General features: G+C 55.3%; 1 protein-coding gene and 1 long non-coding RNA gene across 9 annotated transcripts in view; one reads left to right on the top strand and one right to left on the bottom strand.

The window, feature by feature from the left end:
- Nucleotides 1-238: 238 nt before the first annotated feature.
- Nucleotides 239-26,485, bottom strand: part of TTC7B (tetratricopeptide repeat domain 7B) — a 248,625-nt gene continuing 222,378 nt past the window's right edge. For all 8 annotated transcript variants that reach the window (XM_047796155.1, XM_047796154.1, XM_047796150.1 and 5 more), the window contains one exon: nt 239-1,187. In XM_047796155.1, coding sequence (XP_047652111.1) covers nt 966-1,187 — 222 coding nt within the window. In that variant the 3' untranslated portion in view covers nt 239-965. The remainder of the gene's footprint in view (nt 1,188-26,485) is intronic.
- Nucleotides 11,795-25,160, top strand: LOC125135758 (uncharacterized). The gene is made up of 3 exons (XR_007137045.1): nt 11,795-12,109; nt 13,960-14,089; nt 24,479-25,160. It is a non-coding gene; the product is annotated as an uncharacterized LOC125135758 (long non-coding RNA).

Below are 26,485 nucleotides of genomic sequence, written 5' to 3' on the forward strand. Positions count from 1 at the left end.
TGGCTTGTGAATGCTGGATGTTGATTGGCCAGGCTGAGTCACACGCTCCAATCCCAGACAACATGGGAAGAGTTGGAAAAGGCGAACTCCTAAAATCTAAAATCAGGGCTGGACGTCATAGTTCCAAGGGCTGACCCATCCACGGCAGCCCCCAGGTGCTGAAAGCTTCCCGCCCCGGGGAACAGAGTTTCAACCTCTCTTGGATCTGGAGGCTTTCACAAACAACACAGGCCATGCGTCCATTTAAAAATCATTTTATTATTAACATCATCTTTCCATTTAGCCAAGTGTCTGTCATGTATAAGGAATGTCGGTAAATATTCCATTTGAAGCTTCTTTGTACATATTTCCATCGATAAATAAACTCTGAATTCACATAAAAAAGTTAAACTTAAATAACTCATATTTCCTTCTCTCGTAACAGGCATATATTGGTAAAATATAAATATTCTTGGACTCGGGCTTTGTTCTAAGTGAGGACAGTAATTTATCACATGGTACAATTACTGACAACAGAACCAAGAAATTGTCAGCTGGTGTCCTGGCTTGGACTAGCACTGAGGTGGGAGACAGAAAATTCACATTTGGTTTCTGGGCCAAGGGTAGGGCAGGGGTGGTGATGGGGCGGAGAGAACAGTTTTCTTTACAGCTCTGATAAAAATAATCTGTTCTGCCACTGAATTTTAACTTTTGAATATATTCGTCTACATTTGCTGATTAATTCCATAATCATTTGTACTTAAAACTCAGATGTCAACTAACAAAATATGGCACATAATCCGTTTTGAACAATGTCAGTAGATTCAAAAACTATCATTGGGCAGGTGGAGACGACAACAGAAATGCACGTGGAGAGCAATGATTGGGGCTGGTTGGGTTAGTTCGCTCGCTGTGGTCAGACGCACATTCATCCAGGGCCTCCGTGGGCCAGGCTCGGCCTTTGGCGCCCAGGCGGGGGGCCCCCCTCAGAGCACGCGGGGGATGATGGTGAAGGGCACCGCGGGGCTGCTGGCCTCCAGCTCCAGGGCCGTCAGGAAGCACTCGGTGGCCGCCGCGTCGTTGCCCTGAGCTTGGAGGACCTCGCCCAGTCCATTCCAGACCTCGTGGGCCGTGGAGTTGACCTGCACCGCATCCCGGAGGATCTTCTCGGCCAGGCTGTAGCGGCCCAGCTGATGAAGGATCAGGGCCTGCAGAGACAGACAGACAGACGACAGACAGTCAGGCCCCTGCTCTGGACTCCCGTCTGTCCTTGAGTGTCAGCACGTCCTTGGAGGTAGCCATGGAGCTCCATCGGGCTGGGCACAGGTAAGTTCAAGGTCTCTCTGCACTCAGGGATAAGAGTCAACATAACCTCTTGAACCATGAACCATCTGGAGTTACCGATGTTCAGCCATTTTTGAGCCATAAAAATGGCAATTTCAAACAGTTCACCCAGGAGTGAACTATTGGAACTGCCACTGTCTGTACTGACCCACAGTGCCCTGCAGGTAACAGCTGACACCTGCCTGCACAGAAAGGCATCCGCCATCTTTTTTTTTGTCTTTTTAGGGCTGCATCCGTAGCATATGGAGGTTCCCAAGCTAGGGGTCAAATCAAAGCAATGCCAGATCTGAGCTGCGTCTGCAACCTACACCATGGCTCATGGCAACGCCAATCCTTAACCCATGGAGCGAGGCCAGGGATCGAACCTGCATCCTCATGGATACTAGTCAGATTTGTTTCCCCTGAGCCACGATGGGAACTCCCACATCTTTCATTTTTTTTAACCTAAAGAAATGCCATTTGTGACATTACTATGATAACAATTAGAACAGAAATTTCTAGATGCTCACAGCCCCCTATCCTAGCCACACCCCTCATTTCACCCCGGTTCATTCCAGGCTTGGCTCCAGCATAGCTGTCATTTTACAGTTTTGGGTTTTTGTTTTTTTTTTTTTAAATGGCTGTGCCTGTGGCATATGGAAGTTCCTGGGCCAGGGATTAAACCTGAGCCTCACCTGCACCTGGCAACATACTTGTGGCAACACTGGATCCTTTAACCCACTGCGAGGGGCTGGGGATCAAACCCTTGCCTCCTCAGTGACCTGAGCTGCTGTGGTTGGGTTCTTAACCCACTGCGCCACAGCGGGTTCTCCTCATTTTACAGTTTTAATCACAGCATACGTGTTGGTCCCCAAATATTTTATCATAATCACGGTTCAAGTTGTGCATCTCCACAGCTGATGTGCTTGTACTTTCTTTTTTTTTTTTTTGTCTTTTTGCCACTTTCTTGGGCTGCTCCTGCAGCATATGGAGGTTCCCAGGTTAGGGGTTGAATCAGAGCTATAGCCGCTGGATCCGAGCTGCGTCTGCAACCTACACCACAGCTCACGGCAATGCTGGATCCTTAACCCACTGAGCAAGGCCAGGGATCGAACCCACAACCTCATGGTTCCTAGTCGGATTCGTTAACCACTGCGCCACGACGGGAACTCCCGTGTTGTGTTGTACTTTCACCCAGCAGATGCACTCTCATTTATCAAGTCTCCCCTCACGGGGGAGACATTCAGGTTAGACCCAGTCTCTTTGCTGTTACAAAGCACGCCATGATGAACATTTTCCAGATAGCATCTCTTCATGCTTTTTTTTTTTTTTTTTCCCAGTTGCACCCACGGCATGCAGAAGTTCCCAGGCCAGGGATGGAATGGCACCCCAGCAGTGACAATGCTGGATCCTTAACCCACTGAGCCACCAGGGAACTCTCTTCATGCTTTTCGATGAATGGATCTCAAATCTTTTTTATTGCCCTGGAAACCTTTGGCTACATGGAATCTTAGTGAGAACACTCACATATTGTGGTCACAAATAGACAAAAAGGAACTACTGGGCTAGAACAATGGGGGAGGGGCCTGGGGTTCTTTCGGGATTCTCAGAGGCCCTGGACGGGCTCAGCAGAACCAGCCTGTCAGCCATCTGGAGTGATTCTTCCTTTAGGGCAAATTTCCCCCAAGTGGCATGCTTAGGTCAGAGGATAAGATGCTTTAAGTCTCTCCAAATAGCTTGCAAATTATATCCCCAAAAGGCCGTATCACGTTTTAGCCATTTACAAAGTTTCAGTGGTCAGTCCTCCCTTCCACAACCCCCCACCGTTACTCTTTATTTTTAGTAATTTTGTCATCACAAGTTGCCCCTCCTTGTTGAAACCTGCATTTCTTCAATAACAATTGAGGTTAAATATTTAGAATTAGAAGATATTCATCTGTTATAACTGTCTAGTCCATTTTTGGCTTTGAGATTTTTTTCCTCTTTTCTTCCTTCCTTTTCTCTCTTTCTCTCTTTCTTTTTAAGGGCTGAACCTGAGGCATATGGAAGTTCCCAGGCTAGGGGCTGAATCGGAGCTGCAGCTGTTGGCCTACACCACAGCCACGTCACCTTGGGATCTGTGTCACAGTTTGCAGCTATGCTGGATCCTTAACCCACTGAGTGAGGCCAGGGATCGAATCTGTATCCTCATGGATACTAGTCAGGTTCTTAACCTGCTGAACCACAGTGGGAACTCCCTGGAGATTTTTTTTTTTTTTCCTGTGAACAAACTTTTTAGCTTTTAAGTTGAATGTATTGAGTTTTGGTTATGTATGTATTTATTGGCCAGGCAGGAGGGTGGCTCCCTTCCTAAAGCTTCAGAACAAGAGAGGGAGCAGAAGCCAGTGCTCGCAATTAGGACTTTACCTTGGCTCCTGGAATTCGCTCTCCTCAGGCTGCAAGGCCTTTCCGTTCTCCAGTGAGAACTGCTGGGTCTCAGCTGCCTTCCCCGGCTGGTCAGGGGCAGGTGCGCAGGGACCCCCCCCCGAAAGCCCCTCCCTACCTGTTTGCACACAAAGCCGCCATCTGCACACGGTTTTCTGCTCACAGCTCTCTCCTGCTCCCTCCCCACCAGGAGGGGACAAGGGAGCTGTATGCTGAGCACAGGGGCTGACATTCAGCAGGGACCCGGGCTTCCTGGCACCGAGGAACATTAGTAACAGCAGTAAGTGCTAGCAGTGCTTGTGACTCTAAGTGACTCCAGAGCAATTGCACATGGGCATGGCCAGGACACGTAAGCATCCGTGTGCAAGGCCCGCTTTTATGGCTGCAGAGAAAAAGCCCTATTATGTGGTTGGAAATGGACTTGCTCTGGGTCTTCCTATCGCATTCTGCAGGCGAGGAAGCCAGGGCTCCTGCTGGCTTGGTTTCTGGCCCGGGCCTCAGCTGGCTACGGCAGAGCTGGGCCAGAACCCGCGTCTCCCAACACTTAGGGCCCTCTGGAAGTCGGTCTGTGCGTGGGGTGCAGGGTGGGGTGGTGCATAATCACGTCCATCTCCCCGTGGGGCGCTGCCCCCACTCCTGCCCTCCTTCACAGAAAACCCCACCGCTTGACACCCTGGCCTCCCAACCTCAGAGGTCAGGTGGGAAGAATGGAGGCCACTTTCCCAGGACCTGAGGGCTACTGAGCTCCCCTCTCCTCTCTTCCAGGGGAGGTTATCAGCTTGCGCTCATTCTAGAAATTCCAATTTAGCCAACAGAGATATGAAAGTAGGGAGGGGGGTCGGGGTAACAGCAGCAAATATTAGCATTTAAAGGTTACAGGAGCCCCGTCGTGTTCCTTCAAGACAAGCCTTTCTCAGTGCATGAAATTACTGAATACAGGAGCTCCTGCTGTGGCACAATGGGATCAGTGGCATCTAGAGAACCCTGGGACACAGGTTTGATCCCTGGCCTGGTACAGTGGGTTAGGGATCCGGTGTTGCAGCAGCTTCGGCTTAGGTCACAGCTACGGCTTGGAATTCCATATGCTGCAGGGCAGCCAAAAAAAGAGAAAAAAAGTCACTGAATACACACACCTTTTTTGAGTGGCTCTAGCAGGCAGGGAGACACAGACTGTGTGTTTGGCCAAGGGTGATGGGGACAAGCCACCAGGGAAGCCAGCAAGAGGCGTGGAGATGGGGGATATAACAGGTCTCACTGGCTCTGCCGCTCTGCTCCACACTGTTCCTTCCCCTAACACAGTCTGGTTTCCCCATCGGGCACCATGCGAGGCACTTGTCCTTGGCTCCTCTCACAACACCACTGCTTTAGATAGAAGGAGACAGGTTCTGAAAGGCCAAGTGCCCGGCCCAAGGTCACAGGGCGCATGAGTATGGAGCTGCAGGCCAGCCCAGCTCTGCCCGAGCCCAAAGCCCCTTCTCCCCACTGCGGCTTCTCACCTGCTCGCTGCTGCCTCTGTTGCTTTAAGACACAAGCCCGGTGCCCCTCAGGCACTAACCCAATTACATTTGAGCTAAAACAAACGGGCACCTGCCAGGCTGTCTCTCCCTTCCATTTCCCCCAACGCTGATGGCTGGCTCTGGTGCTCCTTCCCCCGGTTATGAATGGGGAGGTGGCTCCTCTACAGGGCACAGCTGGTTGGAAGCATCCTGTATCGTCCCTCAAGGACTGGGAGGCTCCTTACCTCCCTTGGGTGGCCCATGGACTGGCTGTGATCTTTTTTTTTTTTTAATGGCTGCACCTTTGGCACATGGAAGTTCCTGGGCCATGGATTGAATCCAAGCCACAGCTGTGGCGATGCTGGATTCTTTAATCCACTGCATAGAACCGGGGATTGAACCATGCGTCTGTAGCAACCTGAGCCACTGCAGCCGGATTCTTAGCCCAGTGAACTACAGTGGGAACTCCCTGGTTGTGATCTTGAGGCTTGGAATGATTATTGCAGACACCAAAGGACTGGGGAGGGAGTCTTATTAGCCAGAAAGTAGACCAACAAGATGTGGAGGCTGAGGAGGCCCAGGGCCTGGGCTCAGCAAGGCCTGGAGGTCACTGTTCTCAGAAGCAATGACCTGTTCCCACCCTGCTGGAGTGGGAACAAGGACACCAGTTCTTTTGCTGGGAGTTTTGTTTAGAAAACGGCAGGCTGCTGAGTCTACCCTATCGGGGGGTGGGGGTGGGGGCCCAAGCCAGGATACATGGCAGGGGCAAGCACACCCCATAAAACGCCTGCAGGAACCAGCCACTGGGCTAACCTGAGCCATCGCCCTCAGCACTGGGCAGCGGGGAGTCTCTGCGATTCTCTAGAGTTCTAGGGTTCTTGCAGGCTTGGAAATTTCCAGCCCATCCCTGGACTCAGATTCTGAACATAGGAACAGGCTACCATTTCCAGATGACCTTGAAGCTTCCTGAGCAATCTGTTTAGTGGAATTAATTCCTAAAGCTGGAGCAGCTCAGAGAGACATCTCAGACTTGCCAGGGGCTGCCAGCTCAGGCTTGGCAAGGGAATGAAAAATTGGCCTCTGCCCAGTGCCCCAGTGAGCCAAGAGCAGCTCAGAAATCAGCCGCACAGTGAGACCAACCAGAACCAGCTCCAGCTGGGGTCTGAGTCATTGCTTGGTGCCTGCATTGCTGGTGGGTTGGCCAGAGGTAGGCTGGGGCCTGGCCGGCAGCACCGACTACCTCCCAAGCCCCTCTACGTTGTGAGGCTGTCCCTGGCTTTGATGTGCTCTTATGAGCTAGAACTTTGATGCCCTTTTCATTCTTCAGGCCCTGCTTCCTCTCTTGTCCAGAGATCAAAGGTGTAACTCCTGTTCTCTCCACCAGCTGGATCCAGCATTCTCCTTGTACGGACCTCGTGGTTTGTCCAGGCTGACTGGTCACCCCAGGTATTTCTGCAGCATGCAGCCTCCCAGCCCCTTCCACCTCCCAACCTGAGTTAGGCATGGCCTGGTCCCACCTGCTGGAGCTCTAGCCCATCCCCCCAAAGCTCCGAGCATCCCCATTCCACCCCCAAAGCCCAGGCCATACCACCAACCCCTTGGCAACACTACCCAGAGGCACACAGCTCCCACCTCCAGCCCTCAAGCTGGCAGGAGATTTTGATGACTAACATATTTCATTACCACAATAACCTGTCCCCTCTCCTCTCCCCCGCCAGACCGCAGCCACGTGTGGGGACACAGATGTGGGCAAGAAGCAATCCTGTTCTCAAAGCTCGGGGTCCAGTGATGACCCTAGCAAGCTGGGTGCCAGGCACTGGGCTAGGCCTTGGCCGCCAAGATTCCACTTGACTCTCACTCGCCTCTGCGCGTCAGGGTGACAGCGGATAACGCTGGCACCTGCCTACAACACCCCCACAGGGTGTAAGTGGCAGAGCCGAGGCGTGATCGCTGCAGTCCATGCCCCTAGCCCCAGGCCCTCTCTCCTTCTCTTGGAGAGGCTGTGCAAACAGGCCTCGCCTCTGCCAGCCCTGCTGCTTCTGGAGCCGCCGGCAGAGAGGAACCAGCTGGGCTGGACTTCCGAGGAGATGGAACTGCTGAGGGGGTAACTCATTAGTCCCTTTCTTCAGACACAAATGAAGACAGCTTCCCAGGCTTGTAATTATTGTAATCAGGTGTTTTGTACAAATAAGATCTTGGTGATGCACCAAATTGGAAATAAGGGATTAAATTAAACCTGTTCTTTCAAACGAAACAAAATGGACTTGGCTAGTTTGAGGACAATTAGCAACTTCCTTATTCATGTTTGTGTGTGTGTGTGTGTGTGTAAATTGCTGCCCAAGGACTAAACACCTTGCCACATGCTGAGGGCGTCTGGGCAGAGGCCCGTACAGGCCCCAGGGCTCAGGGCAGACTTCCTGCTGCAGCTCTGGCTCTGGGGAGCACCTGTGTCTATGTTCCCAGGAGACCAATAGCAGGCCTGCTGGACCAAAGCCCCTTGGGGATTGTAGACACGCGTGGGGTGCTCGGCCCAGGTGCCAAGTCAGCCCTCTGCTGGGTTCAAGGGCATGTCATCAACCCCTGCTTGTCCCCCTAGAAGTTCAAGTATAGGCAGATAACATCTCAGCAAGAAAACATCCTTCCCAAAGCTGAGCTACCACTGAAAAAGAGGTCATGTGGCCCAGCCTGGTTGGGCTGCAAGCCAGCAGTCTTTCTCCATGAGGCTGTTGCTTTTTCCCAGGCTGAGTGCTTTGGAATCAAACAGCAGGATAGAGATGAACAATTCTCCCGCGCTTGCCCCAGCCCTGCTGCTGTGCAGACCCCGCCCCGCAGGCACTGCTCCCACAGGGCCATTGCTGTATCAGAGCTGGCCTGGGTTTTGCAGAGGTCTGCTGGGCCCCATCAGGGTTGCGGAGGAAGTCTGGTGTCAGGGGTGGGACTGGAGCACTTACAGAGCTTCCCATTCCATCCTGGCTTGGAAACTCCACCATCCCACCATGGCAGGGTGGGGGCGGGACGGGGGCCCTGGGGCAGCATTGTCAGGAGGCTTCTCCCCAAACACAGATGAACCTGGCAGGATGAATGCTTGGATCCATCAGGGCCTACGAATCTTTAGTGCCTAAAGGATTGTAACCAACGTTTGCAAAGTGCTTTCATAACTGTCCCATGTCCCAGGTACTAGTCAGGTGGCTGAGCTCCATTGCTGCTCCCCCACTAGGCTTTGCTGTGAGTGCCTGGCAGGTGGGGACTGGGTGAGCGGGGGTGCTATCTGCACCGCCAGGCCTGGTGCTGAGCAGGGGGGGGGGGAAGACAGTGATTAGGGCAGAACGAAGAAGCAAGCAGACCTCAGCTATCTAAGAAATGACTCCGTGTAGAGCCACCACTGACCAAATCCAGGTCTGCCCAGCCTGGGCCCGTGCTCGTGCCCCCACAGCATGCCTTGGAGAGGGTGAAAGATTTCCCCCACACCCGGGAGCCAGGGGCCCCATCCTGGAGGGGGGCTGATGACCAGATCTGCAGCCTTGCCCAAGGCTGGTCTGCCCCTGAGCTGCTGGGACCATTCAAGGAGGCTGGGGACAAAGACAGTTAAGCCACCTCCTCCTGGTGGAATTTCTGTTGTCAGGACCCTGGGATTGTGACGGCAGCTAAAGGAAAGCCCCTCTCCCCAGCTTGTCACTCTCTGGGACCACGATGGGGCTGCTGAGCTGGCTGTGGCCTGAGCTGTGGCGGTGCTGGCGGCGGGGGGTGCGTCAGGGGATAAGGACACAGGCTGTGTGAGCCGTGGTCCCTGCTAGAGGGACCCACTGGGGGCAGGGGGAGGGCAGAGGGGAGGTTAAGAGCATGGGCCCTAGGCGCCCCAGAACTGGGTTTGAATCCTAGCTCCACCAGGACTTAGAAAACTCCCTTGGGGCCTCAGGTGTTTTAGCTGTCTCATGGGGACAAGGGCCAGTTTACAGGGGAGCAGAGAGGCCAACATGAGTCTGTAAAGTGCTCAGTGTGCTAAACCTCCCGTATTATGATTATGAGATTATCATTACTACTAATGACTGAGGGGGGGAGGGCACCTGTGATGCCCGTGACTGCCGTCCCTGACGCCCTTGACAGCAACAGCGACCATCTGACTTGCCTTTGCATTGCAGCACCTGCCGTGGGTCTGGCTCATCTGAGGTTCTTGGTGAATGTTTGTTGAATGGACAGATGGATGGACGAGAGGATGGTGTAGACGCAGTGTGACGGATGGAAGGATGGAGGGAGGATGGTGTAGACGCGGTGTGACGGATGGAAGGATGGAGGGGGGATGGTGTAGACGCGGTGTGACGGATGGAAGGATGGAGGGGGGATGGTGTAGACGTGGTGTGACGGATGGAAGGATGGAGGGGGGATGGTGTAGACGTGGTGTGATGTGGGGAGGGGACAGTCAGGAGTGGTCTCTTCCAGAGTTTTTGACTCATGAGCCCTCAGGTCCCTCCCATGCCAGACCCGGCTCACTCAGCCTCCTCTGCCTTCCAGGGACTTCAGCACAGCGCTGAGTGGGAGACAAGGGCAGCCCTTGTGGGAGAAGGTGGCCCTGTTTCCACCAGAGCCCAGGAGCTGCCATGGCCTATCCTCAGGCTATTTGCTCACACACTGCAGATCTGATACTGCTCCCCAAGAAAACCCCAGAACCCGCTTGCAGACTTTCTGATCCTACACTCTTACAGATGAGGAAGCAGGGGGCCAGAGAGGAGGAGAGCCTTGCTCAAGGCCTCAGGCCCTGAAGGTGCTGGGATGAGAGGCCCTGGCATGTGCCTGGCATGTGGCGAACACCCTGAGTTTTAGCCTCGGGGCCCAGGGCTCTAACACTGCCCTCCAGCCAGCTGCTGGCTGCTTATCCTGCCAGCTATGTGTACAGGGGCTATGTGCACGGTAGAGTCAGAGCTTTCGGGAAGCCTATCAGGCCCCCAAGGGTGGCTTCCAACACCCGAAGGGAAACAGGACCCCACACGAGCTCCTGCCCTTTCCCAGAGGCTGCAGGTGGGCTGGTCTGGGAGTTGGCACCTGGCGGGTGCCATCCTGGGGGGTGGCCAGCTTTGTTACCTGGATTCCAGCAGCTCTGGGTGGGTCTGGTCTACACTGGGCTCTGTTTTGTGTTTCATTTATGTTTGTTTTGAGTGCTTAGATATCACATTGGCTTGCCCAGGAGTGTGTGTGTCCTGGCAACTATGGCAGCTGTGGGGGGCCCACTAACCTGGCCAGGAGCTGCCAAGGAGCCCCACTCTAGGCATCCAGGTTGAGGCTGAGGGTGTCTGCAGCCCTACCCCTGAGCCCCCTGCCTGCTGGAGCTCCAGAGTTGGGGGAAGGTGTCAGCCCCTTCACAAGGCCATCAAGAGTGGGTCCCAAATGCCCTGGAGAAGGGTCTTGGGGAGGTGGCACAACTCGGCTTTCCTATCGGCAGATCGCAAGCTTGGGGGAGGGGCTGGTCTTTTGTTCTGGCCACTTGACTCAATTTGACCCAGTTTCCTCAAAGGCCAAGGCTAGTCATTCCTGAGGACCCTGTACTCATGGAGCCAGGAGGGAGCAGGGCGCATGTGTGCCTGTTGCAGGAGTCACCTGCGGCTCTCAGAGGCCCACCTACCTGCCCCGGCCCGGCCCTCGGGTGGGGACAGAACATTCATGAGGCCACCTGACCTTCAGAGCAACAAAGGGCCGCTGACTGCAGCACATATGAAGACAAGGGACAGTGCCAGCTGAGCGGCTCCTGGGGAAGGGCCAGTACGGGACGGGGATCTCGAGGATGGCTCCTGACCCGGGTCGGTGGCATGGAGTAGAGCTGGGGACAGGGGAGGCGAGCCAGGTACCGGAGCGGGCCTTCCTCATCTATGATGGGGCCGGAGACGGACGTTACGGGAAAATCTCACATCCCCGTGGCCTCAGTCCTGCTCGTCCTCCCAGGTCCCCTGTTCTAACGTCAGCACCCAATCGCAGGGTGGCTCCTTCCCTCGCTCCTCTTCAAGCCTATGAGAGCCCGTGTCCCAGGCAGGAGGAGGGGTGCAGCGCCCCAGGAAGGGGCCTTGGCCCAAGGACCCAAGGGTCTGGGCACCGAACAAACACCCCTGGAGGCGTTCCCTCAGCAGTGTGTGCTGCGAACTGGTGCGGAGTATTCCAGAAGGGAGGAGAGAAAGACCGTCGCCCCTGCTCCCTTCTGCAGAGGACAACCAGGCTGAGAGGCTGCCACACCTTGTTCACCAGGACACCTGACGGCTGCAGGAGGCTGCGCTCTCAGGGGACCCCCTTTCCAGGTCAAATGTTTTATTTGAAGCAGTGCGCCTTCTGGGGACCAGGCCTTTCTAGCATTGAACTCAACTCAGAAGGAAACAAAAGTCAATTTTGCAAAAACCTCTTCTGTTTCAAAGCCAGCAGCCCATCTGCTATGGATGCAGAACTCCTCCGGGTTAGGAGAAGGGTTGGGGCTCCTGCTTGCACCCTCCAATGATGGGGAGCTCAGCACGTCTCCGGGCAGCCCAGCCCACCCCACTGGCGGGCAGTGTGAACTGTAGGTTAAAATGGTGGAGCCCCAATTAGGCTCTTATCCAATTCCTACTCTTTGATGTTTACTGAGTCCTCTGGAATCAGGCAGAAAAATTCCCTCCCCTCCCTTTCTACCCTGTGGCCCTCCAGGCTCTAAAGAAAGCTTCCAGAACTCTCTTTCTCTCATTCTCTTTCTCCTTCCCTCTTTCTCCCTCTCTCGTTCTCACACACACACACACACACTCCCTCCCTCCCTCCGGAGAAGGGTAAACTCGACCTCCCACCCTCCTGCCTCCACCTGAGATCGGCAGCTTTAACGCAGCACCTGAAGGAAACCTCACTGTGGTTGAGAAGAAGGAGCTGTTAAGCCCCAGGAAACCGTGAGTGTGGCTTTCCCTTTATTTTTAAGCATCTGACTGGCAGAATCTTTTAAAGCTTCTTTCTTCCAGGAGGGTTTGGGGTATTCTGAAGGAGCTCATTGTACAATTAGCAGAGCGATGGGCTGTCAGACGTGAATACCAGCAGGGAGGAGGGAGCAACCTGGCCCCCGCCAAAGGGTCCGTCCAGCCCCCGAGTAGAACCGGCAGACTCAGGCCCCTTAGCCCCAGATCTCCTCTGGCCTAATTTCTCTGAAACTGGGTACTTCAGCGATGGTGCTGAAATAGCCACAGACCGAGGTGGCTTTTAGAGAACAGTCGCTGGGGACTGGTGGCACCTTCAGGGGAGGGACCACAGCCGGCTGGCCAGCAGCTTCCAGGCAGACTCACAGCTGTCCTGTCTGCAGCAGGCATCCAGAGGGTGCACAGGTGTGGTGGAGAAGGGCACGGGAGCACCCCCCAAAGCATTGCCTTATGTGAGAAAGGGGGGCCCTGGCTGGGCCAGCCCTCTGCCAGGGTCACAGAGTGGGCTAAGGAACAGCACCCCAGTTTCCAGGGTCCCAGGGTGGAGCTCTCTGGGTTTGCTACAACCAAAGCGGCTTTGAGTCCTCTCCTCCCTTCTGGAAACTTCCACTGAGCGCCTGTGGATGTCCCGGTACCACTGTGCCAGGCACTCAGAGGCATGGGCTGCCTCTCTGGCCACATCCCCTGCCTGCTTTGCTGCGGGTTCTGCCCCAGCCTGAGAGCCCCCTGAGCTGGGCGGGGCTGTCACTCACCCGAGGAGACTTAGCATCTTGAACAGAGAGGGCCTGTGGCAAGGAGAACATGGGAGGATGTTCCGGAAGGGAGAACATGATGCCCCTCCCCCCAGTTAAAGAAAAAATGCGGTCATGGTTGGGATGACCGGCTCGAAGCCACATAGCTGTGGGGCACTGTCACTCCAAATTGGATCTGATGCCCCCACCTCTAAAAGCTTCCTGTAAACTGGTGTCTGGCCCTCCCTGGAGGAGACCAGCTCTTCCTAATTATACCTGAATGGAGACCAGCTCTTCCTAATTATATCTGAATGGTCCAGGCAGGCTCCTATCTCAGGGAACCACAGCAGAGAGGGGGCTTAGAGATGACAGAGAAATGGAGGAAGTGGCCCTGGGAGGGCAAGTACCTGGCTCAGCCACCAAGCCAGGTGGAGGCCAAGTTGGGACCAGCCCAGGGCTCTTTGCCCCACATCAGGTTCCCAGGATCTCCAGGGAGGGCGCTGGGCATTTAGAGGACTGAACTGCATCCTAGGGGGCCTTCTCTGGGTTAGGCTCATGGCTGGGCTTCCCAGGGACCAATCCTCCTGGGGGGAGAAGATCAGGGGATGTCACGCCCCCATCCAGCTCTGCCTGCCTGGGCACTGCAGGCCCTTTCTCCCTGCCAGACCTCGGGCACTCCAGACTCCACAGGGCGCAGCTTGAGAAGGGCTGACAGGGTTGCCCACATCTGAGCGAGGTGAAGAATGCCCATCCTGTGCGGCGCCCTGACCCACGCAGCAGCCCCTTCACTCTGGATTCTGCTCTGCAGAGCGGGACGGAACAAGATGGGACAGGACAGGACGAGATGGGACAATGGGGTGGGAACAGCCCAGCTCCCTTCCCTGTGACTTAACCCCAGCAGCATCTGCCTGCGGTGTGACTCTTACAACACCTCCCATCTGTAACCTTTGCTGGAAGATGAGATCAAACTCCAAATCAGAGATGGGACCCCGTGCCCTCGGCAGTTTCCCCCGGCCCCCACTACCCCTTGGCTGTTTAGAACTCAGAGCCCCTGTACTTGGCCTTCAGAATTCATGGAGTGGTGGTTTTGCCCCCCAGGGAAGAGGGAGCACTGATCTCAGCACAGAAGGATGATCGCACCTCAACATCAATAGGCCTGAGCATCTCTGACTTTAGCACCGGAAAGACTACGGAAGTATCAGCTTCCTCCCTGAAAAGCAGCTCGAAGGTAGGTTTATCCCACTTTATCCCAAGTGCCCTGCCCCCCAGCCCCAGGAGCTGAATTACTTTTACTGGGAGGTCCGTGCCTCAGCAGGCAGGACCCTTGGAGACCAGGCCGTCAGGGTGACAGCCCGGTGGGGTGAGCTGCCCACTGGGCACGGCCCAAGGCAAGTGTCATCTCATAAATTCAACGAGATGCACACAGAAACCCCAGCACGAGCATCTCCAAAGCTCTGCGTGACGCACTGACCTAATTGAAGAAATGTTAGATCAAGCCAGCCCCGTGCAATAGCAAAGGGCATCCGTGAGAAGGAATCTCAGGGCTGCCTCTGCAACCCAGGCTGGGGCGGGGGGGAGGCTGGCAGAGGGCAAAGGGGGATGGATGGGAGGAAGCTTCGGGGATCCCCGAAAGATGTGTGGAGGCTGGGCATCCTCCTTACACTGAAGCCTGAGACAGTTCTCGGTAATCTTCCAGATAAATCTCCAGCCTCGCCTCCCTCCATGTGCCATTTAAATCACATGCTTTGTTGCTGCCACCAAATATTAGCTCAGGGTCTCAGCGTGAACACGAATATTAGCTGCCAGCTCTTAGGAGACAGAAAGCCACAGCTTGGCCTCAGTGCCTTGGGACCTGCCGCACCCCAGGCAGCGTTTTCTGTGGGTGCTAACACGGTTCCCCTGCTCGAACTTTTCCATTGGTAATGGGCAAGAGACACCTGCTGACTTGTTTAAACATCTCCCAGGTTGACTTCTTTGTTTATTTTTATCCACCTTCCCCAACAACAAGTCAGGCAGGCACAACAGCATGGGGTGGCCAGGAAGTCAGCGCTTCCCCACGGCCTGAGTTACCCACGTAGTGGAAAGTTTGGTGCTTGTCACCCCTGAGAGGCCGAGGCCCATCCTCCCACCCTCGGGGAGGCTGCTGCTGCTCTGGGTGTGTTTGGGAAGATGGGGGACCGTCCCCGGGCCTGCGCAGCCCGGCCAGAGGGGGAACTGGGTCCTGATTCAGGCCCAGCCTCCCCCTGGGGCCCTGGGACCTCGGCTTCCACAGGTGAGCACAGTGGCCCAGGCAGGTGCTTGGCACCCCCAGAAGCCGGGGGGCTGGAGCTGGGGGGAGAGACATGACCTTTGAGCCCTGGTGGGGAAGTAGGGGTTCTCCACCGCCAGAGAAACAATTCACACGGGACCACCGCACTGCTGGGCTGGACTAAGGGGCTTCCTGGGAGAAGCCAGGAGTGGGAGGGCCCCAGAAACCCCTGCCCAGTCCTGAGGCCCAAGGCTGGGACCCCTCTCCAATGACCCTGATACACCCTTATCAGGCCTCTGTCTCGACAGGTCCTCAGATGGGGTGGGGGGTGCAGTCACACCTTTGGCTAGGGTGTCATTGTGCTTGAGTCTGACCATTTACCACCAACCAGTGAAAGCAAAAGCCTGTCCTGTTATTTCCAGCAAGAAGTCCTGGCGTTCCCTGGGCCAGCGGACAGGGCTAGGAGAGGTCACGCTGGTGGACGGCCTCTTCGGGCCTGCTCCGTGGTCTGCCACCAACTGTCCAATTAGGCAGGACCTTCTCTCCAGCTTCTTTCCCGACCCAGACAATAAAGGGGTCGAGTAAATGATCTCCAGGTGAAAATTCTAGGGTTTGGTAAAATTTTCCATCCAGTACCTACTACACATCATGTGTATGTGGGTCTGTTCAGGACTTAAACCTTAATTGGAGAAATAAGCAGAAAACACTACAGGGCAGCATCTTTCCTGCTGTCTGTGTGGTAGGATGCCCACAGCATGCCAGGAAGGGGTGAGGGGCAGTGACAGACATGGCTGGGAAGGCGCATGTGCTCCCTACTATGTGCAAGGCTCCCTACTGTGCACGGCAGCACAGGGGGGCCCATGTGGCAGAGTGACAAAAGATGGGCTGGGAGTTCTGAAAGACTCTTGGATTTACAAGAGTCTGAAGAGCTCACAAAAGTCAACAGAGCAGAGAAAGGCTACCAGCTGCTGGACCCAGGCTCCTGGGGGTGGGGGGGAGCGTGGGAACTCGTGTCTGAGTCCCCAGAGACCTGTGTGCCCAGGAATCCAGTAGGCACCCAGTAAACGCTGCTTGACTGAAAGGCAGTGCAGGTCCCTGGCCCATGCTTGTATACTATAGGCGCTCACTAGATGGTTGCGCGTGGGTGTCATCTCCCAGCTCTGTGCCCGTCACCCACCCCCATCCAGCCCAGTGCCCACCCTGAAGAAGGCAGAGGGATGCTGGCTGTGAGTCTCAGCCAGGACGGCCAGCGGGGCTCCCAGGCCCAGCCCTGCAGGCCCCAGGGGATGTCATGGAGACCGCCAGCTACACAACAGTGGCCAGGACAACACAAGGCGTCCGGGTTCCCAGGAGGTCCTGCTAGGGGCTGCCCTCCTGGCCGCTGCTGGGGAGGGACAGTGCTCCCTACCCACCCCCTCTCCCGCTGTGACACAAGTGCAGGTGAGTCGCTACCTGCCTCGGGGAATGTGGTCATTTTGGCCGTCCCCATCCCTGCTGGGGTTTGGCATGAACTACTGTTCCATTTTTACACAGGAACAAACAGAAATGATAAGACACTTTCTGATAAAGGGAGGACAGGAACTGATAAGCCTTGGAAATTTTTTTTTTCCACAAATAACGGGAGAATTCACAGCATGGTGTCCGGGCAGGAAGGTGCGCGGGGCTCCCTGGACAGCTGGGCTGGGGCCACACCGGCTCCCACTGCCAGGTCTGGGGACCAGAGCCCAGGAAGGCTCAGTCCAGGGAGGAAAAGAAAAGCAGGCAGTGTGCTGGGACGTGGGATCGCCCACGCCTAGGTTTCTGTTAAAAACTTTCTCCCCAGGGCCCCCAAATCCATCCCGGGGCCAGCGCGGTGACGATGTCAGCCCCGCAGGGGACACGTGGGGAGCAGCTGCCACCAGGAACCGTGCAGCTGCCAAGGAGATGGAACAGACATGCCGCACCCTCTTTTCCCTCACAGCTCGTAACATCGGCCACCAGGATTAGGCCCATTTCCTCAAAATCCCCCCTCAGCCCTGAAGGGAAGCGCGCAGCGAGGTGGCCGCTCCCCTGACGGAGGTCCTCGGCCGAGACAGGTGCGCAGCCGCCTGCGGTTCCAGGCGCCTCCGGCCCGGGGGGCATGAAGCCTTCTCCAGACTACCGGCCTGTGCAGGGGGCTCCCAAGTGGATCCCCAAGGGGTTGACCAGTCACCTGGAGGAGACGGGGACTCAGAAGAAGGGATCACGGCAACTGTACCTATTGCTCCATGATTAAGCTTGTGTGACTGTCGCACGTGTGGACTTAGGGAAGGTAGCGCTCACTGGGCCCCCAGAGGGGGCTGCTTGCAGCCAGAGGGGCCCTGCCCACTGGCTCCACCGCCCTGCACCAGGAGTTGCAGGGCCCAGTCTCGGCTTCCCTGTAACCCACCCGGGCACCCCCTTTAAGAATGGGGAAGGGCAGGTCCACGGCCGAGGCCTAACGTCCACCCTCCATGGCCCCTGGGGACCTTATCACTTCACACACGATTCTCCCAGCCACGCTGCCTCAGGAGAGGGGAAGGTGCAGACACCTAACAGCCGCCAGGCAGCTCTTAACATGCTGGGCAGGTGCCCTCATGATGCTCCGTAAGATGAAATTCTCATTTCCGGGTGATAGGGGCCCAACTACATGTCCAAGGTCACAGGAATTGCCAACAGATGGTGGAGCTAGGATTTAAACCTGGGTCTTTCTGGCTTCAAAATGTGAGGGGTCCACCATACCACCCTCCCTGCCACCTGCCCGGGCAGTTCTGAGGCTCCTTCTTTTTCCCCATGCCCTCCTCTCAGCTGTTGTCTCTATGGAGGGTGGCAAGGTGAGGTGCACTGCATCCGCCACCAGCACCCTCCGCCCAGAGGTCCTGGGGCAGGGACACCTGCACTCTTCCCCGCCAGTGTCCACAGCTCCCCTTCTCCTCTGCCTCCCTTTCCCCCATTAAACCATCTGGATCTGAGTCCAGTGGTGGGCTGGTAAAGCACTTTTCTGATGGAAAAAAAGCCCCGATGTGTAGCGTCTGCCAATTTCCACGGTATAAATGCTCCCTCCAAGGCTGTTCACATGACGTCATTGTAGGCGGAGCTGGGAAGAGGGAGCGGATTGGCTTGCTGGCCCTGCCCGCACCGCCTACACCCACCAATGGCAGGAGCCCCTAGAGGCCACCTGCAGAGAGCGGAGGGCCTGCAAGGAATGGTGGGCGATGCTGGTGCAGTGAAACAGCCTATCCTGTCAGCCAAAGCACACGTTATCTAGATGGCTGGGGCGGGGCGAGGGGGCACATAAAAATACTCTTTTCTTCAGGTTTGAGGACAGAAAGGGAGAAAAGAAGCCATTTTCTTCTATCATCAAGCAACTCAGAAGCTTAAGGCATCATTGCAATGCCCTCAAACGCCTCTGACACCTGGAAAAATGGCCTTTCTCTTCAGTCCCGTTCAGTCTCCAGAGGATCATGCGGCGACATGGCCCTCTGAGCATGATTTCCCTAAAGCCAATTTTCTTGTAAACCGGGCTGTGTCCTGTCGTACTCGCGGGTGGGGGCACGGTGGCAGGGGGTGGCTGGAGGGGGCTGCTGTCAGCAAGAAGGATGGGCTTGCAGCTTTAATCATTCCAGAGGCGGAAGCAGATTTGTCACCTTTGTGTAAGACACTCGGCAGCAGGTAAAGAATCTAACAGCTTGTCGGAGTTCTAATTAGAGAGCCAATTATAACTCCATTGACCTGCCTGGCTTTGAAAGGCCTGGAAAAAAAAATGCATGTTTGTCCTTAGGAAGAAGCAGATCTTGCTTCTAGTTTGTTCTGGGCGATGCCCGCAGGGACCGCTTGCTGGCACTTTGGTTCTAGCTTCACGCATCTGTCTGGATGCTTGCTGCCCGGATGTGGAGGATCAGAGAGAATCCGCGGGGACTCGGGTCCCTCCGGGGGAGGGGCCACTTTCGGCAACAGGCCTGCTCCTCTCCTTTGTTTATGAAGAAAGACACAGCATCGTATTCCAGAGGCTCCCCTGGGGGTGGCCCAGTAGTTTCTGCTTCATTTGGAAAGACATCAGCCAGCATTTCAATTATGGATCTAATCCACACTGACCTCCTGGCAAGGGCAGATCCCAGGCTGTGTGTGTGTGTCTCTAAGATTCCTTGCGGAAAGAGTTACTGTTGATATTGACTTGGGTCACCCACCCTCTCCTAGGAGGCTGACACCTGGCAAGAGAATCAGGTCCACAGCAGACACGGAGAGGGGACGGTTCAGGTTTCTTTAGACACCATCGAAGTCTAGGTAAACTTAGAACAAGCCCTGACACAGAGCAGGGGCTTGAATACTGAGTCCTTTCCTGCTCTACAAGCCTTCTCGGTAACTAGCTAGATGATGTTCTGAAAGACTTGAAAAGAAACAATACCTGCAAAGGTATTTTAAGAGACAGGTGTTATGTAACACCAAGCAGATGAGGAAGGGGAGGGGGGGAGAGACTGGAGGAGGAAAGAGAGGGACCACGCTTCAGGCAGTGGACCTGGTGGGCAGTGGGCGGGGCAAAGTAACCACGGGGAGAGGGAGCTGGGGCCAGGGCAGAGTGGTCGGCATCCCAGGAACCTTGGCAGAGGAGCGATCTGGTTAAGAGCTTGCAAAGGGCGTTCCTAAACTCCTGGAGCTTTCTGGACATCCAGCCCAGATCTGAGAGCTAGTAGGAGGCTCTCTGACCGTGGTTCTGTTCTCTCCCCAGGAGCTTGCTGAGCCTGGGGAGGCACTTTGGGACAAGGCTCCCTCCAGACCCTGGGCAGGCCTCTCATCAAATGCCCAAGCCTGGAGCCCCTGCACCTCTGCACTCCTCCTTGGTCTGCAGTACTCGCTGGCTTCTAAGAGAAGGGGGACCATGCTGACTTGTCCCAGAGCAGGTGTCTGAGCATCTGGCTCCAAGTCACGGCCTTCTCAGAGCCCAAGAGTTTGAAGCCTGGTGATTTTTGGTGTTTTGTGGTTGGTACAGTTGGCATTCCTTTCCTGATAAGCAATCTCTCACCCCACCCACCCCCTTGGCAACAGGACAGGTGCCAGAGGCTCATCTGGAAACTTCTGCACATGCCTTGGCCCCTAAATCAGTGCTGAGGCTGGCGATGCAGGCGTGCCCAGGGCTCAGCAGCTGTGAGCAGGGAGAGACCCCTTCCTGGCAAGGTAAAAGGTGAGAGGAGACATGGAGGCTTCACTCTAGCGGAAGCAAAAGAGAAAGCAGACAGGCTCAGAAGAGGCTGCCTGGCCAGCAAGACGGAGTTGAGTCCTCTAAATCCCACTCCTCTCACCAGAGCCAGGGCTGAGTTCTCTGGGGCCAGGGTATTATCCCACTTTACAGATAAGTAACGAGGGCATGAACCCTTCGCAAGTGATGGAGCCAAGATGCCTGGTAGGTCTGCATGCAGTGCCGTGACGGTGGCAAGTCCCTTTCTGTCTGCCTCAGCTTCCCCATCTGTAAAAGGGGGCTCAGATTAGGCAAGCCCATAGCTCTTCCAAATCCTGTAGTGCCTTCAACTCTCTGGGCAGTGTTCAGTCCAAAGGCTTTCATCTGCTATCTGACCTGTCCATCTTAGGCCCTCATCCTTGATGGTACCCAGGGGGGCATCCTCCCTGGAACTTTGGGCTGAAGAGTTTTAAGCTCAGACTGTCAGAAGGTCTGGACAGCATGTGGGAAGACAGGGCCCAGAGAGTCCACAAACACTAGTGGCGGGGGCGGGGGGTATCTCTGGGACCAGTATCAAATGATGGGGAAGCAATTTAGACCTGAGATGGGCCTAAGGCAGCCAGTCCAGGTGGCCACAAATGCTACCAGGAGAAAAGGGTGGCAGCCACATCCTCTGTCTGAGTTCAGAGGCAGTCAATGTGGGCGAGGGAGGTACCGAGGAATCGAAGATAGGAAGCAGCAGCACTAAAACCCTGGGAGGCCTGAAATAAGGAGAGGGGATTAGGAACACAGAACGACCCAGGTAGATGAAAAGCCTTGGATCAAACAGCCTGATCCAAGCTAGGGAGTGGGGAGTGGTGCCGGAGGCAGGGCAGGGAGGCTGTGGAAGAGAAATGTCAAATGATACTGGAATAACAGGGCAGCATTTCCAAGAATTGAAGGTTTGGATAGAGCACGTCAGATTTCAGATGATTTCAGATCATCCTTACTAATGAGGTGCTGAACCACGCTGCCTGTAATTAGTCATCTAAGATGCTGAGACAGAAAATAGAAACAAACGCAGGATTAATTCTTTCCTTCAGCCACAGCATAGGAACACCTAGTGACATGGCTTGCATTTCAGAGCCTGTCCTGGGTCTGCGTTGCTGCTGGGTCTGTGATTTCAGTCCTCAGTGAAAGCAGGGGTGGCCTGAGGCCGGGACTCCCTGGCCAGCACCCAGAGAATGCTGCAGTGGGAGGAGGGACCCGAAAATCAAGCAGAAGAATGTCTGCAGAGAATACCCCTGCACTGAATGTTGGGGTGTGAGGGTTTGGGGGACAGAAGACTGGGGGGGAGGGGGGGCATGACCAATAGGAGCTCCGCTGCAAGAGGACTCACCTGGCCTGAGGGAGGGGGATGGGGGTGTCTGTTGTTTTTGAACAGGAAATGAAATTTAAGGATAATTGCACTGGGCCACCCTGGGCCAGGGTGCAAGCCCAGCCCTGCCTTCCCTGGCACTGCTGAGGGCTGAGGCTGTCCCTTTCTTGGCTCGTCTGTAACCAGGGAGGCTCTGGTCTAAAGGGAAGGGGAGTTTTGGCCCTAGGAAGACATTCCCTTAGGCGCAGGAAGGGTGCCCCTCGGACCTGCACAGCCCCAATCCTTCGGCGTTGGCCGTGTCAACACATCTGCCTCAGTGCTCCAGGCTGCTCGGGGGTCGGCGGGAGGAGGGGGGGTGGCATTTCAGCTTCCTGGCAGCTGTCCCTGGTCAGGCCTTGGGGCCTGCCATCAAGCTCAGTGGATGAGCTCCTCTGGGGACGAGGGAAAGAGAGCACAGGGGCTCTGACCAAGGGAAGGTGGAGGCTTTCCAAATTACCATTTCGATTCCTGGTCTTGTGGGCATGATTAAGTGAGTCAGTTTTTCAGAGGTGACCCTCTCCGACTGAGCTGAGAAGGCCTGGCAGCCCCGACAGACAGCTTCTCTGGGCTCACTGCCCACCCTCAGCCGCTGGCCTCTCTTAACACGAGGCTGCCCCGAAGACAGAAGGCCGCTGTGGCTCCAGTTCCGTCCCATGGCTGTCTGTGGTCTAGGGACGGTGGCCACTGTGCTCCTCTGATGAGGTGCAGAGTCTGACACGGGAAAATGTGCTTGGGGACAATGGGACAGAATGTTTGAACTTGAAGGAGGCCGTCGCTGCCCCCTCCCAGGGAGCCCTCTGCCATGTTTGGGCCCTGGAGCAGGTGTCACAGGTAACTGCTACGCCCACACACCTGACGGAGCCCCGCCTGCAGCCCAACACATCCGTTCTGAGGTCCCGCTGCCCTGGAAGCTTCCACAAATTAGCCCTTCCCTGGCCTCCAAGGCCTCCAGTCCCACTTCAATGTCATTTCCTGTCCTTGTGGTCTCACAAAGAGCTCGTTAACCTGATTGATCGGAACCAGCATGTTCCCACGAGATCTGCTCTGACTCCTTCCAACCTTGACAACCAGGGCAACAGGCTCAGTAGAAAGAGTCAGAAAGTAATATTTCAAAGCCAGAGTACCATGCTTTTAGCCCACCATGTGCCACGATATATTCTTACTTCAGCTCCTCCAACCGCTGAAATTCGGTTCAGAGGGGAAGACATGCGCACGGTCAGCTCCTTCAGAAAAGAACAGACACAGAGGACCTTCCCCCAGGGGGAAGGTGGACCTAAATTACGGAGAGGGGCAGGAACGCATAGCCAGCGCTTAGAGATCACCAGGTGGCCTGTGAGAACTCACTTCACCCACAAAATCGCACCCCCAGAGGGGTCGCTATTATTACCCAGATTTTACAGCAAAGGAAATGGAAGCTCAGAAAGATACAGGGACTTCTCTCAGGCCATACAGGTGGTAAGTGACAAAGCTGAGTGAGACCCAGGCGGGCGGGCTTCAGGGCCACGCTCTCAAGCTCGGTGCTGGCCGATCCTTCAATCTGTAGACTCGCAAATGACTCTACCTTCCAGTCCTGGCTCTGCTCCTAACTTGAAATGTGACCTGGGGCAGGTCACCAGGGGCACTGTCTCCATCAGTAAAAATGAAATTCTCCAATGCACCTTGCACTGCAAGAATAAACATCGGACATGGCGAATGAGGTTTCAAGGTTCTTTTTCGAGCTTACAGTTATGTCCATGCCAAGAATTAATGATTCTTGAAAGGGCCTCAAGCTGTCCAAGAGCTTAGAGGCAGCATGGACCATTAAAGGACAGGAGGGGAGAATGGAGTGAAGAAAAGGGGCTAAGCCTGGCGGAAGGCACTGCTGTCCTTCTGCTCTGTTCCTTTTTTTTTTTTGGTGTGTGTGTGTGTGGGGGGGGTCTTTTTGTCTTTTAGGGCTGTAGCCCAGGCAGCTGCCAACCCACGCCTGAGCCACAGCAACTCGGGATCTGAGCCACATCTGCAACCTACACCACAGCTCACGGCAACACCAGATCCCCAGCCCACTGGGCGAGGCCAGGGATTGAACCCACATTCTCATGGATGCTAGTTGGGTTCGCTAACCGCTGAGCCATGATGGGAACTCCTGCTCTGTTACTTTGAGTCGCAGTTACAGCCAGTAGAGATGCTGGGGAAATTAAGGGTACATCAACAACACACGGATGCACAGGAAGGATGCATGTCTAAATATTGCACGAGACTTTCTTTGAAGAAAAACCTATTCTCCTTATGTTTAAAAGCATTTGTTTTAAACCCCGGAAGTAAACAAAATACAATGGATAGATGAGAGGGCCTTCTCACTAGACTATGGTAGTGTTTCGCTCCCTGCCAATCATTCTTTCTATGTACGAGAGAAACTGATACTTTGGATGAAAGGGATCTGATTCTAAAGATCAGCGTTAGAAAGAGGAAGGGTGTCTCCATTCTGCTTCATTACCTTAATTGGACCTGGGTCTTAGCCAGAAGAACAGAAGGGATTGGAGTTACTTTTTTTTAATTTTTTTTTTTGCTTTTTTTAGGGTGGCACCCTAAAAAATGGCATACGGAAGTTCCAAGGCTGTGGTCGAATCAGAGCTGTAGCCGCCGGGCTACGCCATAGCCACAGCAACACGGGATCCGAGCCGCGTCTGTGACCCACACCACAGCTCATGGCAACAGATCTTTAACCCACTGAGCGAGGCCAGGGATGGAACCTGCATCCTCATGGGCACCAATTGGGTTCGTTACGGCTGAGTCACAGTGGGAACACCCATGCTCTCTTCTTTAGGACTGGCTTCTCTAAGGGAAAGATGTGTAGCCCTGTGTCCTGGGCCCTGGGTTCCCCTTACTGGAGTGATGGATAAAGCAGACAGATGCACAGGCACAGCTGCCAGGCTCTGTGGTCACCCTGTTCACCCACCTCATGCTGCATCTCTCCTCCAACGGGGAGGGGTACCAACGGGAAAACACGCTTCTAGGTAATCAAATATGAGACGCAAGCAACTTCCCCCCAGTCTCATGAGACAGATGGACACTTGGAAAGAGAGAGAGAAAACCACCAAAGTTTCATGATGTAGCAGGGCAAGCTGCCTCAGGCAAGCCGGCGCTCACCTCTTTCTCTAGATTCAGACCCTCCCTGCCGTCCCTCCGGCTCGTCATGCATAATGGGATGAAGTATTTTCCCACAGTAAACAAGCGTGTCAGCTTGAAGACAGTTTAAAGAAAGCTCCGACTTCAGGCCCCGCTTTGAACTTCAGAAGAGCTGCCACCATCTCAGGGCGATGTCGTTAGCCTTGGTTTGATGACTGCTTCTGGCTCAACCTTTAGAGCTGTCACAACAACTTGAAAGGTAGTAACGATCCACCAGACAGAAGCGTCCCACTGCACCGCACATCTCAGGCCCTCCTTCCAGACCCACCTCCTACGTGGCTGCCTCGGGGTATTTCATAATAAAACGCGCTTTTTTGACAGCTCAGCCGTTCTGTCAGCCTTTGCTACTGATGTGCTCCCCTGGAACAGACCTCCAGCACCACTTCTAAAGTTCTCACACTTGATGTTACTCCAGATTTCTGATGGTTCAGAAAATGTAAGGTCACGATGGGGCAAGCCCTCCACGACAGCCTGTGTGGAAACCCGGGGCCATCTGGACTGAACTCAGGGCGGGCGCGGGGGCGGGGGCGGGGGCGGGGGAGGGCAGGTTTCCCAGGGTGGCTTGTTTTCACATCTCACAATCCTTCCAGAGAGGTCAACCAGCACGTTGGACCCTTCGTGCCCCAAAGGAAAAGCTTATTCTGTTACTCAACTGGACCCTTAATGGTAACCCCAAACTGTCCTTCCACTGGGCAGGACCCCATCCCAGACTCCCTGGTGGGTCCTCTGCCCTTCGGCCACCATCAGGCATCCAGGCCTCAGACCACCTGCCACACCTCAGGCAGGGTGGCCCTCAGGGGCCTGACCTTGGCCTCTGGCGGTCTCCTCCCCATGCTCCTCCCCTTTCTTGGGGAGCTCCACCACGGGTCCTTTCTCAGTCCTCCTGTGACGGAGCAGGTGGAATGGACCACCTCCCCCATCTCCCAGCTCGCCTCCTTTGAAGGACGAGGGGCCTCTGTCCCCGTCCCGGCGTCCAGCCTTGTCAGGACCTTCAGCATTCAAGGGCGTGGCCCCTGGAGCTCTCACTCAGTTTCCTCCCCTCAGGGCCTCAGCTCTGAGACAGCCTCCTCTGGCCTTAGCTCTTCCTCTGTGGCGGGGCCTCAGTCCTCTTCCTCTGTGGCAGGGCCACGTGGGGACAGTCTGACCCCGTCCCTCTCCAGCTCGAAGCCTCCTCAGAGCTGCCTGGGCACGTCTGCCTCCCTCTCTCCAAGGCGACCCCCTCACCCCGCACATCCTGGGCGCAACCCCCACTGGCTGCTTTTGTTTCACACCTTTTCTGACCTGTCAAGCGCATTGGTAATAACGCGCCCAGATAACCTGATTTCTCAGCCTTAGTTTTCGCTCTAGTCTTATCATCATCAGCTCCCCGCACACCATCTCCTGGGCTTCCTTCCACACTCATCTTTCTCGAAGGCTCTTGTTCCTTACTGACCCTCTGAGCTCACACGCTGCCCTTCAAAGCCCAGGCTGACGTTATCAGAGGGCGAGCAGATGTCCCTGTGTGCCGACCTGTCCCTGTCCTGGTCATCCTGTCCCTGGCTACCCTGAGTCCGTGTCCGTCCCCGGCCTGGGCGCTGTCACCCAGAGGCTGATCCTCTGCCCTCAGCCCCTCCCCGCCCCTGACTCCCGATCATGGGGTTGCTGG

Source organism: Phacochoerus africanus, chromosome 9 (genome assembly GCF_016906955.1).
Source record: "Phacochoerus africanus isolate WHEZ1 chromosome 9, ROS_Pafr_v1, whole genome shotgun sequence".
In the NCBI taxonomy this organism is placed as follows: Eukaryota; Metazoa; Chordata; class Mammalia; order Artiodactyla; family Suidae; genus Phacochoerus; species Phacochoerus africanus.